This window comes from Lepisma saccharinum, chromosome 21 (genome assembly GCF_977018435.1).
Source record: "Lepisma saccharinum chromosome 21, izLepSacc3.1, whole genome shotgun sequence".
Classification (NCBI taxonomy): domain Eukaryota; kingdom Metazoa; phylum Arthropoda; class Insecta; order Zygentoma; family Lepismatidae; genus Lepisma; species Lepisma saccharinum.
Genome location: NC_139249.1, coordinates 22,066,395 through 22,083,876, shown reverse-complemented (window position 1 = coordinate 22,083,876; position 17,482 = coordinate 22,066,395). Strand labels below are relative to the sequence as shown.

Genomic DNA, 17,482 nt, shown 5'->3' with positions numbered 1-17,482 from the left:
TTTACAACAACATTTAAACCATTACATAGAAAGGTAAATTTTAAAAAATAAAAAGAGAAATATAAAATTACAGAAAAAAATGATAAGAAAAAAAATACATACGGGAATAAAATCCTAACCTATACACACGAACATACAACAAAACACACACATACACACACACACACAATCAGATATTCATGACAGTAGTCAGGGATTTGAAATATTAAGGTGAATAAGGAATTTCAGTGTTGTTCTGCGCTTAACTGTATGCAATTTATCACTAAAATATAATGTGCTAACTATTTGTGCCCAATAAAAAATGTTTTAATTGCGTCTTAAAGACATATACTGAAGATGAGTTTCGGATTTCGAGGGGCAGTGAGTTCCAAAGACGAGAAGTAGAAACGGTGAAAGATTTTGAATAAAAATTTGAGTTATGAAGGGGGATGAGTAGTTGAGTTCTCCCTCGCGATCTGGTGTCAAGGCTGTGTGATTCGGAAAGCATTGAGAATCTGCTCGAGAGATAAGCCGGTTCCTTTGAACTGATTGCCCTATAGAGAAGGGTGAGATTGTGTACCTTTCGCCGATCAATTAATTTGAGCCAATTTAGCTTTGTAAAGAAAACGGATAAATGGTCCCTATATTTCAGATCGAAAATAAAGCGGACGCAGGTGTTTTGTACTCGTTGAAGACGTTGAGCGAGATCATCTGGTAGTTCGGAATAGACAGAATCGCAGTAATCGAAGTGTGGAAAAACAAGTGCTTGCACCAGTTTGATTTTAATGCTAACGGGTAGAAAATGTTTAAGCCGAACAAGAGCGTGTAATGCAGCGAAGGCTCTTTTACTAGTTAAATTTACGTGATCTGACCATGAGAGATGCTGATTAAACATTACGCTCAGATTTTTGGCTGTTTTACTTAATTTAATAGCTTTCCCTAAGACCATTATGGGCGGGAGGGAAGAAATTTCAAATGCTGAAAGCATTTTTTGTGAACCTATAATAATAGTTTGGGTTTTCGAAGGATTAATTAGTAGCCCATGATTAGCTGACCAAGTACTGATTTTGTTCAGATCATAATTTATATCGCGAATTGAATTTTCAATATTCTTTAAAGGAAATGACAAATACAGCTGAACATCATCTGCATAGATGTGATATTTACAGTGTTCGAGTACGTCAGGAATATGGTTAATGTACAGAGAAAAGAGGAGTGGACCGAGGACGGTTCCCTGGGGGACACCGGCGCTCATTGATCGCCACGACGATTTCTCACCAGAGTTGAAGACGCATTGTTGGCGTTCATTAATATACGAACGGAACCAAGCTACGGTTGGGTCAGAGAAGTTGTACAGGAAGGATAGCTTGGATAGCAGGATGTCGTGGTCAATAGTCTGAAAAGCTTTACGAAAGTCCAGAAGTACAAGAATAGTTACTTCTTTAATGTCCATGGCGTGTCTTATGTCGTCCGTCACGTTGATGAGCGCTGTGCAGGTGCTATGGTTGCGCCGGAATCCCGATTGGAGGGGATTCATTAGATTGTTTCGTGATAAGAAATTACGCGTTTGGTTACCGACAACGTGTTCGAGAGCTTTGGACAGAGCCGGAAGAATACTTATCGGCCGGTGGTCGCCGAGGCTGAGAACTTTGTTTGTTTTCGGCAGAGGGCGAACCCTAGCCAGTTTCCAAATCGACGGGAATATGCCGAAGGACAGGGAGAAATTAAAAATGCCTGTTATAGGAACGAGAACGTACGGGAGAATTTTTTTAATCATTAGAACAGAGATTTCGTCTATTCCCACAGCAGTGGATTTTATTTTATTGAGAGCTGACTGAACGTGTTCTGGCCGAATGGGCGAGAAGAAAAATTTTGGTGCGGTGCTGTGAACGGTGGTCGAAATCGTTCGTATTGTTTCTTCCCTTACATTATTGTCCAGTGTTTGAACTTCGCTGAAATATTCGTTCAACATTTCTATGGAGAAGTTTAATTGATCGTTCCTTTTTTGTTTACCAACCCCTAAAGTTTTCAGTTTTTTCCAAATAACATCCGACTTTTTCTCATAATTCAGGAGATCGTTCGCGAATCGACGCTTTGCTTTCCTGACCTCTTGGTTACAACGATTTCGTAATATTCTGAAACTTTCGAAACTGCCACTTGCCGACTGGCCGTGCTTTACGTCCCTCCGATGTTTGCCGTAGGCTCGATCCCTGGCTGCCATGAGCTGCCGCAGGTCGTCCGTCAACCACGGACAAGGGGGGCGAGAGACGCGTTTCTTTTTCACCGGGGCGTGCTTGTCGTACAACTGGAGAATGAAAGTGTTAAGGAGATTCACCTGTTGGTCGAGAGTGGGCAACGTGCTGATTACGTGCCATGGGAGAAGGGCGGCGTCGGCAGATAATTGCGCATAGTTTATGTTTTTAATGTCTCTGTAACATACAAGTTTGGCTTTGTACTTGGGAACGCGCAGCTCATAAGTTAAAAATATCATGTCATGGTAAGAGATTCCGGGTACTGGGGTTTGTCCGTGACTTACTACGCGTGATGGGCTGGAAACAAGAATTAAGTCGATCCACGATTCAGAGGTTGGAGTGTGGTGAGTTGGGTCGAGAGGACAGATGGAAAGGTTCAGAGCAGACACCGTGTCCCGGAACGACGTGACTTCTTTCTTTGTGCAGCAGAGATCGATATTAAAGTCCCCCAAAATTATCGAATGTTCATAGTTGGGCAAGAAATTCCCGATTTCATTTTCGAAGTTGACGAGGGAAGTGCAAGGAGGTCGGTACACTACGGACAAAAGAACCTTTTGTTGTCTTACGGTGACTTCGAGAATGAGGAATTCGGAAGAATAGTTATATTCTCCGCGAGATTCTCCTATTACTTTTGCGTTAATGTCTTCCCTTAGATATATTGCTACTCCCCCGCCCCTTTTTCCGATCCTGTCTCTCCTAAAGAGTTTAAATCCCGCCACATGCACCAGATCGCTCGAGAGGGACTCTTGCAGCCACGTTTCGGAGACTAAAAGAGCATCGATATGTTCGAGCGTGGAAAATATATTTTGGATCTCGAGGAAATGTTTGAGGGCGCTCTGGGCATTTATGTGCGCTACATTGATGTTGCCGGCGGCGAAAGTTGACCTGGGTTTGGGAAAAAAGTTTACAATCGTCTGCCGTGAAGGGGGTGGGGAGGGGTCGGTCACACTTCCTGGGGAGAGGGACAAGTCTCCGAGTTCCGCAAATGGGCTGGATGGGGGCGTTGCCAAATTTACAGTGACCAAATTACCGGTTCCAGCCATCGCAGAGAGTTGAATTTCAATTTATTGGATGATCCGGAAAGGCATGCTACGTAAGGAATTATAAGTCTACTTACCAAGGCGGCAGAAGAGATGATGTTTGCAGAACACTGAAAACCCTTTGCAACACACTTAAGCACACACACACGCAGATAAACATATACACTAACACGGAAACACAAAAAAGAATAACAAATATATGTAGAAAAGAAACTTGCACAATGTACGTACAACACAGTTTTAAAATGGACGCTGAGCTTTTTTACGTCCACGTCCCAGGGTGTCCTTTCCCCTCCACGTTCACTCGATTTTTTGCAAGTCCTCCATCGTCGTGACCGAGATCTTATGCCCGTTGCCACGAAGTATGATGATCCTTCCATCCTGGGTCCAGACGTTCCCGGGGCCGTGTTGGTCCTTAGCCCTCTGCAGCACCTGACGTCGAGCGGCCGTCAGGGATTCTGTCGGAAGGAATCTTGATCCCTTCGGAGCTTTCTTTCTCTTCCATATAGAATCTCTCGTACGGTAACTGCATAGGCGGAAGACGATGGGCCTCTTTCCGGACTTCACTGCGTCCGCCACTGTTCTCCTCTGGGGACCGATGCGGTGGGAACGTTCGATGTCATCGATGCTGATGTCCTGCATATTCAGGTTCTTCCGGATCACTTGAAGAACGAGCTCGTCCGTGTTCTCGCCGGTCGTTTTCGGAATGCCGTGCAACAGGAGGCAGTTTCTCCTGGAGTACATCTCCAGATCGTCGATCTTCCGGGCGTTCTCGTTCGAAGATCTCTTGAGAGCCTCGATGTCCAACTTTACGGATTTCGGCGTTTCTGCGGCCTCCTTTTTGAAATCCAGGAAGGCCGCGCTCAGATCTTGCAACGCCGGCTGGACTCCGGTGTCGGCGCTACCAAGGGGTGTCTGCCGTCCGGCGATGTCCCGCAGGCGGTTCTCAAACTCCCGAAGTCGCTCCTCCACGCTTTCCACACGGTTAGACACCACGTTCAACGAGGGCTTCGGCTTTGTCATGGTAAAAATGCCGTAAAAAGTATATTCATATGATGTTTACGTCACCACTAAGAGGCTTGTCGTGAACACTGACAATGCTGGTACTTGATTATATGGAAAATGGACTTTGATCGTTAAATGTACCAGCCTAGTGGAAGGAAAGATATGGGAGCTCTCGCTATCCTTGCATCGTGCTGTCCGCCATCTTCAAATTGTTGTAGGGAAAACTCGAAAACTGTCTTGTGATTAGCCGTAACTTGAAGTTGAAGATGTTCCGTTTTTTCTCCGTAAGGAACGCATGGGAATCTGAAAATCTATATTTACCATATTCTTCAAGCATCGTGTCCAGCTTAATAATTAACTTGAGAAATAGCTTCCACTTGCAACATGGGGAGAAAGTCATACTCTCTTGAATAGTGGGGTTTCTTTTAAGTATTAGTATCCATTCCGACGATACTGAAATATGAGCACACCCGGTGCGAATTAGTTATTCTTCGCCTTACGTTTAAACATTCAAATAGCGCCCAGTAAGCAGCTTAAAAATAAAGATTATTATTGTTATTAGAGAAAACCATCGAACCTAACTGCCTTTGACCTACTCGCCGGAGTAACTTTCCTATTTCTAGAGAGAGAACCCGAACTAAGGGAATTTTATGTTTTCGCACTAAATTTTTGTCCAGAGTCATTGAAACCCAAGGACAACCATTGATTCTATTGCTTACAAACCCTGGCTTAATACTACTAAGAATTTAACCTTTCTGGCAGTCTGTCACTGGCAACCATGAATCTTTATCTCATGGTTACGCGCAGACAGGATAAAATGCCATTGACTAGAGGGCTCGAAGCGTGAAAACAAGACCTCAACGAACAAAACATTACCAAGAAAAGTTGTAACACCCTGTGTATTCCATCTTGTACGGTAACATTTGTACGTAAAATATGATAATGTCTGCATTTGCCTAATTATGCCTATGTAACAAATGTTAATTCATGTAACAAAACTATTATTTTCTTGGTAGTGTGATTCATTATAATAACACCTGGATGAGAATTGTAGTTTTGAAAGTTCTTGAATAATTAAGAATAGTGACTCTGAAAAAGTGTAAAGCGTAAGGATTGTTCATGCATCGGTATTAGTAAACAAATTAGAATCTGCCTATTCCTAATTTATACTATAATTGAAATGCGATTTTATGAATATAGACGGTCTGAAACGCGGATCGTACTCCTTACGTAGCCGCAACCTGCACTACAGAAAAGTTAATTGGGTTGCCTACAAACCAGGATACAGCTATATTTTTCAATTCAAACCTGTACGCCCTGTAATCGGACTAATAAGTGTCCGTAAAAGTTTACGATTACTGCCCTTAGACACTATTATGAAAAAGGTACATCTCACAACACATTAATCAGGTAATTATGCATTGCTTCATTATCTTCTTCGTTCGGTACGCGAATTGCCTACATGAGCGTTCACGATGCCGCTTCTGGCTGTTGGACAATGTTAGAATGGAAACAAATTCTGCGCTACTTTTGAACAGCAATGCGCCAAAAAAAAAAAAAAAACATTCCAGAGCGTATAGGAAACATCTTACTGCGGGCGTGATTCGATTGATCTCCAAAGAGGGCAGCACTGTCTTGCAGTCGAGTTCTGTTTTTGTGTTTGCAGAAATCCACGAGGATTCGCACGTTTCTATTGTATTCTAGAGCACAATTTACCACTTAAATATAGTGTAATTTATGTAATGCATAATTCGCAATTTGTTAACCACATATATCATATCAAAAGTAATATCTCACGTACACTTTTACATTATAGTAAATGATATGACAGAAAAGCAGCGTGCACGATTGACCGGTCCAATTTGCTTTGCGTTGATGTTAGATTTCTTTATGTGTATTGTTTATGTAATTGTATTGACATACATTTGTATCAGTAAAGTTACAGAGTAGTAGTACAGTAATGAACAGTGCTAACATCGACTACTACGTACAAATCGTGCCTTATAGTTAGTGCATGACGCTGTGTTACATTTAAAACCTATGCCTCGTGTTTTTGTATTCTCACACTAGTCGTTCTCACAACAGTTTTTGTCAATTGTTGAAGTTTAATATTATTTCATATTGTGATATTATGTTAAATATTTATAAATTGAGGTTTAACTGTCACGTTACGGGGTAATGCACGCGGCCATAAGCGCGAATTAGTGCATTAACTAAGATAATCTTGACTAACAATACAACAGTAATGCGTATGGCTGAATAAAGGAATAAAAATTAGATAATTCAAGTTATCGTCACTGTCTGCAACAGTATCACTAACATAACACATCAATGGAGCATCTACTCCAGTGTCGTCTACGTGCGTTTATCGTGGGACAAGAAATATAACAAATATCCTGAAAGAGCTGCAATCCGCACAGCAGCACCGTCAGTAGGGTTGCTTACCTGCAAGGATAGCCTTCCCGACCACGGAGACAACGAAGTAGGAGCGCTGGCCGCCCAGGCTATTGCCTCCGTTCCAGTACCACATCAACAACCATCGAGTGTGAGACGGAAGGACGAACAGATGAACACGTGGGTGAATACGAAGGATGGATGGAGAGTCCTTGAAGGAGGAGGGAGAGTCCTCTTCGGCTGCTTTTTGTTCCCGCAACCAGACGACGACCGTGTTGTGTGTCACAAGTGTCCGATGACGGGAGCTCTGTTTTGGCGCGTGCTTGAACCGAGTTTGTATGAACGGTCTCTGTGTGTCAGTGGAACCTGCAGTTTCGTATATTGATCCAGCGTAGGACGTGGAGGCGTGGATGTCCCGCGCTGGGACAGTGTTGCCAAATCAGAGTTCTGAATTTGCTCCGGATATGGTGCGCGGAGAATTCGTTTCCTTGCGCGTACCTGTTTTCTCGAATCTGATCTCCGGTAATTTCAGGCGCATTAAGAAAGAGGAAACACTTCACTTTATGCACTGAAGATAATTACTGCAATTGAATTAGGAGAGTCAGATGGTTAAATCAACTTGTTTGCTTGTCGTATACCATTTTTCTCTTTAGCTTAACTGACGTGTTTCAGATGATAAAGCGTAATGGTAAACTGTTGTTAACTGCTGCTACGGGTCGAAAACAACCTGACTAACCATAAAGTTGACTTAAAACCATTTTCAGAGTTAACAAACACTGCCATACTAGGAACTATTCTTGTAGCCGATCTGCTGGTGGAGTGGTTCACGGGTCTGCGTTCTCGTGAAGACTTGCTCTTCTGATTTTACGTGTAGTTGAAATCACAATCAATCTTATATTATAAAATAAAATGAACTTTATTTGATGAAAGAACAAATTAGACTCATTGGAAATTAAGATAGAAACGATCCATTTTAGAGGTTTAAAAGTAAGGCTCGGTAGTTGAAGACCTATAAATTGCCAAAAAAAGACCTAAAAACGGAAAAAAGGACGTATAAATGTGATCCAAATTAATTAATAACTTCAGTTTTAAACTCCCCACCCTCTGCACGACACTTCCTTATCTGACTTTAGATCTTTGAGGGCGCGTGCTGTCTGGTCGTATACACCGTGCTGAAAGCTTCAAAACAAGAGAAAGTTGCCACTTACAGCGCGACCTTACAAGCTACGGTTAAAGGATCTTGTACCGTACCTGCTTCAGTCGTCCAAAAATGTTTTTCTCTCGTTTCAGGGATGATTCAAATATATTTTTTCTCTATTTTTTTATTTATTTACTGCATAAAGTAGGGATGTGACGAAGCTGAAAATTTACCGATGCCGATGTACTCACCGATAATTTTTGGAACCGATACTGATGCCGATATTTAACCGATTCCGATACATAAGATTATTAAACAGAAATGGGATGTTATTTTCTGCATGACAAAAATAAATTTGCTATGTACATTTCTATTGCATATCATATGTATATATTCTCAAGAGATGCGAATGTACATTTTCATCTACAAAAGGTTGGTTGGTTGATTTCGTTGATTTAGTGTTTTAAGTCCACTTTATGCACAGTAAGGCTAATTGGGACTGGACCTACAGTTTAGAGTGGAATCCGAACCACTATGTGCCTCCACCGGGTATCGAACCCAGGACCCCTTGATTACAAGGCGACGACGCTACCACTGCGCCATCAGGGAGGGCTCATCTACAAAAGGTTATGTGAACCTAGAGATTTAACATTAGTACACAAGCAGTTCTTTGAAATGCAAAATGAATTCCTGTTCTGCCAGATTCAACTTCAGAAATACGAGATTTCGAAGCACGTCAGGAAGTAACCTACTTCTTCTCTTATCGAAAATCTGTTCAGCAACACTGAACACTCAATCACTGAATACTGATGCAGCAGGTATGCCCAAGTATTTTCTCAGCACTTGCTTCAGGTTTGAATACTAATTTTTGAATTTCCAATACAACAGCAATATACTGTTTTATTTCCGATTTATAGTTAGGTTGAACCTCTGAATGAGAGTTTGCAATAATTTTATTACAAAAACTGTACAATAATGACAAATCATAACCAAATTTTTAATAAATCTTACAAAACTAGAATATAATACTTGTTAGAAGGTAAAACTCTAGTATAATCTGTATCGGTTTAAATATCGGATTTTTTCCGATTCCGATACCGATGCCGATATCTCAATTTCTGCCGATTTTCATACATCTGTAATCGGCTTCGGCACATCCCTAGCATAAAGGATGTTTAAGAGGTGATGAACTGATGATGATTCGAATTGAGAATGGGCAGTAAAAACGTAGTCGCAAAAAGGCTAAAAAAGGACCAATAAGCCAAAAAACGCCGAAAAAGGCAAAAAAGGAGAAATAAAACCCACCTCTTTCTGGCCTACAATGACCCAAAATGAACATATATTATGTTGGGCCTCGTCTTCGGACACTAGGGAAAAAAATGATTTTTCCTCAACTTCCGAGACCTATTTATAAGTATCAAGCGTTTTTGATAATGTTAGCTCCTTAGAAAGTAAGAGATGGTTATGAATAATCAGAAAAATATATTCTATTGTGCAAAGTGTTGTATCTAGAAAGGTTTTTTAAAAAGTAACTCACCATGACCCATGTAGTGCCCCCTGCTGATTCTTTTCTTCCTAGGAAAAGATAGAGCCCGCTTGGAGATCAGTTACCTCAGCAATATCAACTCTATGTCACTTCACGTATCATATTGTGATTGCTCTGTGTTGAGTTGAATTTTCTCTTCAGAGTATCCGGGTTCGATACCGGTGGAGGCACATAGTGATCCGAATCCAAATTTAAATTGTAGTTACAGTTTCGATTAGTCATTCTGTGCAAAAATGGACTCAGAAACAAACACAATCAATTCTAGGTAAGATTAGGATTGGTGATTAATTTACGAAATAGACGAGTGAAGAGTTGCACAGCGTCTTCTTTGAAGGTAGGCGAATTTTTGTACTTCATGTTCAGAGTGTCCTCGTTTATTCACGGGTGACTGTCACTCGGGCTATTTTCACCCGTTAATCAATTGCATATCAAGACGCTTACTTAAATTCAACAACGCTGCCTTGAGGAAACGTTAAGTCTTAAACGTAAGTCTTGGGAATCGGTCGAGACAGGACACCGTCGCGGTTCCGCGCTCAAGACTTGGATCCTTCCGACATAGGTTGGCAACCCTGCCGCGGAACTGCCCTGCGCGCTTGAACCATGGTCAACATGGCCGCCACCACGGTTCGTCTGCGACGCGCGTCGCTGCCGCAGACGGGCAGATCGGAAAGAGCTCCGACAGGTTGTCGAATTGTCAGCTGTCGGATGAGGGACGTCGGTGTTTTCTGTCCAACCTTCCCTCGAAACTGGACTAAATCTACTTTCTTTTTTTACCAATCCGTACATCATTTTTCGTGGCGGTTATTGGACGAGACGTGAAGTGAGAAACGGTTTTCGCCCAAAACGCATGACGCATTGCAGTACGTGCAGACGGTGTCGCCCACTGTTGGACTGTTCGATAATCTCTTTCCCCGCGTGCTCCTCTCTCCGAGCTACGTTCTTTTGTTTACTTTTTCGTGAAGTCTGAAGTGGAGAAATTCTTCCTTTCCGTGATACGTGCTCCTTTTTGTACTGCACGAACAGTAAGAAACGATACTATAAATTCCAGCTTCAGAAATAGTGGCGTTTCGCCGGTTTTCGCTCGCAACTCTTGAGCTATGCTCTTGAGAGTTGCTGAAACGCTCAACAGATGTCGTACCATGTCACGCTCCGCACGGCAGTGTGCAAATTGTAGAATGGGTTGCGTAAAAGTTATCAGGAAAATTGTCCATCATCATGCTCAGTCACTTTGTGTAACGCGTTGACGTGTTAATGAATTCAACGCCTGTGAAGTAGCTCAGGACTACTGTCCCGCGTCAGCACAATTTCATTCCTTAAAAAAACGTAAGATTAGAGAGGAAAGTAAATTAATGTGGCGATATAGCATTTATTTTCCTGTAGTTTACGGTTATTTCAAGCATAAGAACACAGTTTTTCGTTGTGAAGTTTCGGGAGAACACACGCTCCCTTCATCAGACATTTACATCTTCTTTAATGTAACAGAAAACATTGAATTTTGAACTTGAATTTTAAATTTTGGGTGCGTCAGCACTAAGGCTATTTTGCACCCGTCACAGTATACGGGGTCCAGCCCCTTATCGTTACACATAACAACTCTATCGTTGCAGAACTAAAATCATAAAATATTAAAATCTTCTGACTTTCGTTAAAAGCTGAGGCTGTAAAGGAGCACTCAGCATCAATAAGGACAAAACACAGGACGACACAAACAAAATTATACTGACCATGGGTCCAGTCGCCAGAGCCTCGTTAGTCTGCAGTCCAGGGTGTACTACGTGGAAGTGAGGTTCACTATTGTGTGCACTACGTGGAAGGAGCACCCCTTACACCCCTAACAGAAAACATCAAGAGACTTTGTGAAAACAATGATGACTTTGAATTACCTGATGATATTTGGGATTCATAATTTTAAATAAAATAATGTGATAAAAAGGGGAAAAAATACATCTGCAATAAAAATAAAAACAGACTGCTTCTTTTCACAGTTAGGTTGCTATATTACAACAATGTAACATTGACAACATCCATTATATAACGGATTATTTTTGTTTTAAAAATTGCTAACTATTGTTATAACTGTATATTTAGTCAAAATGAAAATAAATGTCTGATGAAGGGAGAGTGTGTTCTCCTGAAACGTCACAAAGAAAAACTGTTTTCTTATGCTTGTAATAACCGTAAACTACAGGAAAATAATTCTTCAATGCAAGCAATGCGTACATACAAGAAAAACTATGATATAGCATTTGCCTGGTAATATTTAATCACCCCATTGTACGGTACAGTCATCAACAATAAAGGGGTATAAGAGGTGACTCACCCTTTCCGAAGACACCCAAATGTCAAAATTCCTTCCACGTAGAACATCCTGGACTGCATTTTGCAGGCTAGCGAGGCTCTGGCGTCTGGGCCCACGGCTAGTATAATTCTCCGTTGGCTCGTGTTGCGTTCTGTCCTTGTGTGATTGTCCTTTCATCCCACTTATCACTGTTCATCCTCATGGTCGCGATTGGGCAAAAGTGGATGAAAAGCTAAGTTCAATAAAAATCACAAATCCATCAATGAGAACCTGCAATTAAAATAAGACACCTTAAATCGTCGAAAGGGACGTAATCCCCAAAATGGAATTTTCAGTTTTGTTATAAATAAACTCCTCTGAAGATCTCTACGTGGAGTCAATAGGACTCGGGCATATTCCTAAGAATACATCATTTCCTCTTTCTCCTGTAAATATAATTTGAGTTAAGTCCCTTTTGGTTCTCACGCGACGAAATACTCTCTTCCCTGTATGTCGTTATGTGTGTTGCATAACTCTACGGCAAGGAGCAAATCTAAATAGGAAGTCTTCAGTAGTTCAATAGCAAGTCCATTAAATTGTAAATTTAATAATTCATTGAAGGCTCGGTTCGAGAACGCCAGAATTTCAAATTTAAGCTCACATTATTAAACAAAAATAGATGCTCGAACTAACTAACTAACTCTCTAACCTTCTTAAACCCGAAGGTTCATGGCTGCAGCAACATAGGCTTTCCATCTGTTCCTATCTTGAGCAAATTCTATATACTCTTTTCCATCCCTACCGATTTCCTTTAGGTCCATCTCAACGTTGTCCCTCCATCTTCGTCTTGGCCTTCCCACAGGTCTCTTACCATCAGGTTTCCCAACAAGAATCCTGTAAACTCCTCTTTCCTCTCCCATTCGTGCCACATGGCCTGCCCACCTAAGTCTTCTTGATTTAATTATTCTAATAATATCTGGACATGAATACAAATTATGTAGTTCTAAATTATGTAACCTTCTCCACTCACCTGTCTCCTCATCCCTTTTAGGTCCAAATATTTTCCTAAGGATCTTATTTTCAAATACTCTCAATTTATGTTCCTCTTTCAATGTAAGGGACCAAGTTTCACACCCATATAAAACTACAGGCAAAATTACTGTTTTGTATATTTTAACTTTTACTTTCTTAGATATTAAACGAGAAGACAAAAGTTTATGAAGAGAGAAGTAACATGCATTTCCTGAATTAAGCCTACTTTTTATTTCCTCTTTAATATAATTTTCATAAGTATTTCAATTTGAAAACTTGTTCAAAAGTGTTGTTATCAATAATGAGATTTTGATTATTACCTAACACTTGGTTTCGGCCTGTAAGCATATATTTAGTTTTCTCTTTGTTAACTTCCAAACCTATTTTTTTAGCAGTTGTGAAAAATATTTTAGCATTATTCTTAATTGTATTTATATCATCCCCTAATAAGTCTACATCATCTGCATATGCTAACAACTGAGTCATATCATTTAATTTTAGTCCTTCTTTAGTTTCTTTTACCTTCCTAACAGCATATTCTAAGGCACAATTAAAGAGCAATGAAGATAATGCATCTCCTTGTTTTAACCCATCATGAATTGTAAATTTGTCAGACACATTAATACCCACACGAATTTTACTTTCAGTTTCACTGGTGCATACTTTTATCATACTAACAAGCTTCTTAGGTATTCCAAACTCTACTAATATATTATATAATTTATCTCTTTTGACCGAATCATATGCTTTTTTGAAATCAATGAATAGCTGATGGACATTTTGATTATATTGGCACTTTCTTTCAAGTGTCTGTCTAATGTGAAAAATTTGATCTGTAGTTGATCTGTTACGTTTAAATCCACATTGAAAATCACCTATAATTTCATTAGCATATGGGGTTAGTCTTGTTAAAAGAATGTTAGATAATATTTTATATGTTGTTGAGAGTTGAAAAATTCCACGGGAATTATTGCAGTTCATTTTATCACCTTTTTTAAACACAGGAACAATTATGGATTCTTTCCACTGTTGAGGGATTTCTTCTTTATTCCATATTAAACAAATTAATTTATGAATTTGACATATTAAAGAATTTCCACCATATTTAATTAACTCAGCTGGTATTAAATCAATGCCAGGTGTTTTGTTATTCTTTAGCCTTTTAATAGTATCTTTAACTTCAGTCAAGTTAGGTTCTGGAACTAGAGGTTCTGCTGTGTGTACTTCATTTACTTCTGATTTATCTCCTACATGAACATTTAAAAGGTCATTAAAGTAGTTCTTCCATCTATTTAGAATATCGCTTGGGTCAGCTAGAAAATCACCGTCTTTATCTTTTATCAAGTTTACTTTAGGTTGCCATACCTTTCTAAATTCATTTACACATTTATATAAATCTCTGATATTTTTGTTTTTGATGTTTGTTTTTGAATTTCGTTAATTTTGCTTTTCAAGTAATCTCTTTTTTTACTTCTAAACGTAACTTCTCGCTTTATTCTATTATAATTGCTTAGATTTGTATCATCAGAGTTATTTAACCACCTAAGTCTAGCCTGATTTCTTATTTCTATTTAATTATGACATTCATTATCAAACCATGGCTTACTTTTTCTTGGTTTATGGTATCCTATACTTTATTTAGCTGCTGATTCTATTGCATTACGTATGTGCTCCCAAGTCTTATGTACGTCTGTTTCATTTATATTTTCATTATCATTTAAATCCTGCAAAACATCAAATCTATTTGACAGTTTAATTTGGTAATCTTTCTTAATTCTTTCATCAGCAAATTTTCCTGTATTAAATTTTATAACTTTTATATATAATATATATAATATAACACTTCTGTAAAATCTTTTGTGGAATCTAAAGATGTCCTCTTTTTTTAAAGTTCGTCATCTAAATGCAGAAGCGTGTTGATTAGCGTCTGTGCATAATTGGACTTTACACAAAACATTTTCGTTCTGCTAACAAAAGGCAACGTGGTCTGATGAGTTCCGCCCAGAGGCCTGCACAAGACCTGGAGCAGACCCGTTCGCGAGACATCGCTCCTGAAATGCCATGCAACTTGCGCAACATCCTCGCTTGAGCAGCTTGTATGCCCACCTGCCCAGATCGTTCCTGGCAGGCATTGTAGACCCGCCGGGTACCCGCAGTCTTACGATACCTAGTAGGTCTCAGTTCGTTCTTTCCATCAACTGCAGACCCCTCCCTCTGCATGACGTAGTTGCTTCGAGTAGAAACTGTACCGGGCCCACACCGTTCTGCAGTGTTGCCAACTGCAATAGATTTTCACTACTTAAAAAAGGGAACTCAAAGCTTCGTAAGCCACATCACCAATGAAATGAGATTTACGAATGTTGCTACCCCCCCCCACACACACACACACATTGAAATAGGTTTTCCGTGGCACAGGATCCATAAGTATATGTCGTAAATAACCAATATACGTATATATAGTGATATAGAGCAGGACTGAAACATGTCACGTTCGACGCTGAGGTCGCGAGTCAAACAACACACTGTTCTACTGCGAACACCAGGGCCGTAGCCAGCCAGGGGCATTGCCGTTACCCTCGTTTGGGGGGGGCAAGTACTTGGATAAACGTAGCAACAACAACAATCACAATAATAGTAATAAAGTAGCATGAAAGGCATTATTATCCTCATAAATCACGCAAAAAGGTGGTAGAAGTCGGTTCTCACGCATTTGTGTTGAAACAGAGGATTAGAAATATTTTTTTTCAACACGTCAATTTCACATTAGCTAATAATGTAAAACAAGCACACAAACTATTTTTGAAAGAAAGAAGTACATGATAAATGCATTCCGAATGTACATACATATGGCATGTAAAATTTCCATCTACAATATTTTCTTTTCACATGGAGCGACGTATTACATAATTAATTCATCCAACTCGTAACAAACCAACATTAATAGCAAATAATATCACGGGCCGCCATAGCATTCTCTGTTTTAAAACTTTTCTCACTTAGATCGTTCGGCGCTCAGGGCCGACTCCCGCTACCCCTTTGCTACGGCATTGAACTTGATGAGACTTGTACTTTAATGTTTGATCCCCACCCTGACCCCTCCGCTAGACAATTTCCGTCCAAGGTTGATGCAATGCACCCTGCCCCGTCTGGTTGCGCCACTGCGTGCCTGGTTAAGGCACCATGCAATGAAAAACAATTAGTTTTCAGTGAGGAGATTTTTGTTTGCTCGATCATTCATTTAGATAAATGAAACTGTAATATTGCGTGCATTTCCTGGCAATAAGATAAAAACTGCTTACGCTGAACTGAAATCGCTAAGTATATAAATTCTCCTTGGAGAAGAAGCTTCTCCTAGGACTTCGTAGGATTTAGTAGCTACGTAAGTAGGCAACACTGGCTGCAGCCGTCCACGTGGTGATGAAACACCTGGAGCGACACGCTGCCGGATGGCTGTTTCCTTCCAGCAGGTTTTGCAGGCGCCCGGGTCTTGTTAAATGCCCAGGTACCTTGTAAGCGCAGAGCGCCTTGAAGACCAAGAACCCGGGTAGAGACGCAAGTCGACTCGTTGCCGTGGGCAGGCGAGCAGGTAAACCTGTTATCGCGTGCAAGCGGGCAGTGGATAGGTAAAAGGCAGACTATGCTGGCCTCTAGTTACGCCTCTACTACATATGGTTTTATATTTTCACCAATAAATTATCAACAACTTGGCACGGGATAGAATGAACCGTTGTCATTTATAAATGATAACCTACCAACAGTGAAAACTTTTAGAAATAGTTTTTGTTCCTAAATATAAGGCAACCTAAAGGCGCTGAAAAAATATAACCATTCACAACATAAAATAGGGCAATCAGAATATTTTCACTTACGTTTGCTCTGTAAAAGAGTACACTTTTAATTGTGTATTTTTATGAGTTGCTGGAGGGTGTCATTTTACTGTTCATGAACTGCCAATATTTTTACAGGACCTGTGTACTATGGTGTTATATGTGTGTATTACTTTAAGCTTTTAACTTTAAAAACAGATTTCCAATAACAGAGAAAACTTGCAGCCAAGACTTTTCTATCAAGACCTCAAAATAGTGTGGACTAAGTCTTTCCACCCCTCTTTTAAGGATTTTTTTTAAAAAAAAAATCATTCTGCTTTGGACTATTCAGCTACTCATTCATTAACCTTTTTGATTTCTTACGTAGAAGGGGCGACTTCTACTGAACATTGTTAACTGACGCTTGGCTGTGTGTAATTGAACAATGGATTGCTGGATTTGTTGAACTTGTTTTTGTATATTGTGTGTTTGAGTCTCAACCAGGCCATCCCTTTTACATTGTGTTAATCATAACTCATCCTCATCATACACAGTGTGTAATGATTAGCATATAGCGTTAGCAAAGCCACAATACACAACTAAGAACAAATGAATAAAAATGCCTGCACAGCAAGGTGTTACAATTAGTAAGTAGCAGCATAATGTTGTTGAACAATATCAGGAATATTTGGAAATGGTATCATTGGACAAACCACTTCAACGTATTTTCTCAATTGTCAATAAATATTTTCTCAATAAGTAGTTGCAGTGTTTTCACTGATAAAAAAACGTAAAGTACTCCTCTATGCTTTGCACTATGCCATGAAGGCGTATAGGGGGTGTGGAGTTAAGCATTATGATATGATATGATGATAGCATTATGAAAATCATTCGCTTCAAGAAGAGCTTTGCTTTTCTGTCTTTCAAAACATTATTGAAAATTATTAGCTCAAAGAAGTGAGCTGGATTGAAATCAACCTGAATTATAAGAGGTTTGTTATCTTATTGGAGT

General features: G+C 39.9%; 2 protein-coding genes across 3 annotated transcripts in view; one reads left to right on the top strand and one right to left on the bottom strand.

Annotated features, from left to right (window-relative positions):
* The window catches only part of LOC146004261 (UPAR/Ly6 domain-containing protein qvr-like), a 218,804-nt gene extending 211,770 nt beyond the window's left edge, over positions 1-7,034 (bottom strand). Inside the window, exon 1 of the mRNA XM_083142955.1 lies at positions 6,722-7,034. Within this exon, the coding sequence (XP_082999081.1) occupies positions 6,722-6,806 (85 nt within the window). The 5' untranslated portion in view covers positions 6,807-7,034. The remainder of the gene's footprint in view (positions 1-6,721) is intronic.
* Positions 1-17,482, top strand: part of LOC146004262 (UPAR/Ly6 domain-containing protein qvr-like) — a 223,112-nt gene that overhangs the window by 135,933 nt on the left and 69,697 nt on the right. The window lies entirely within an intron of this gene.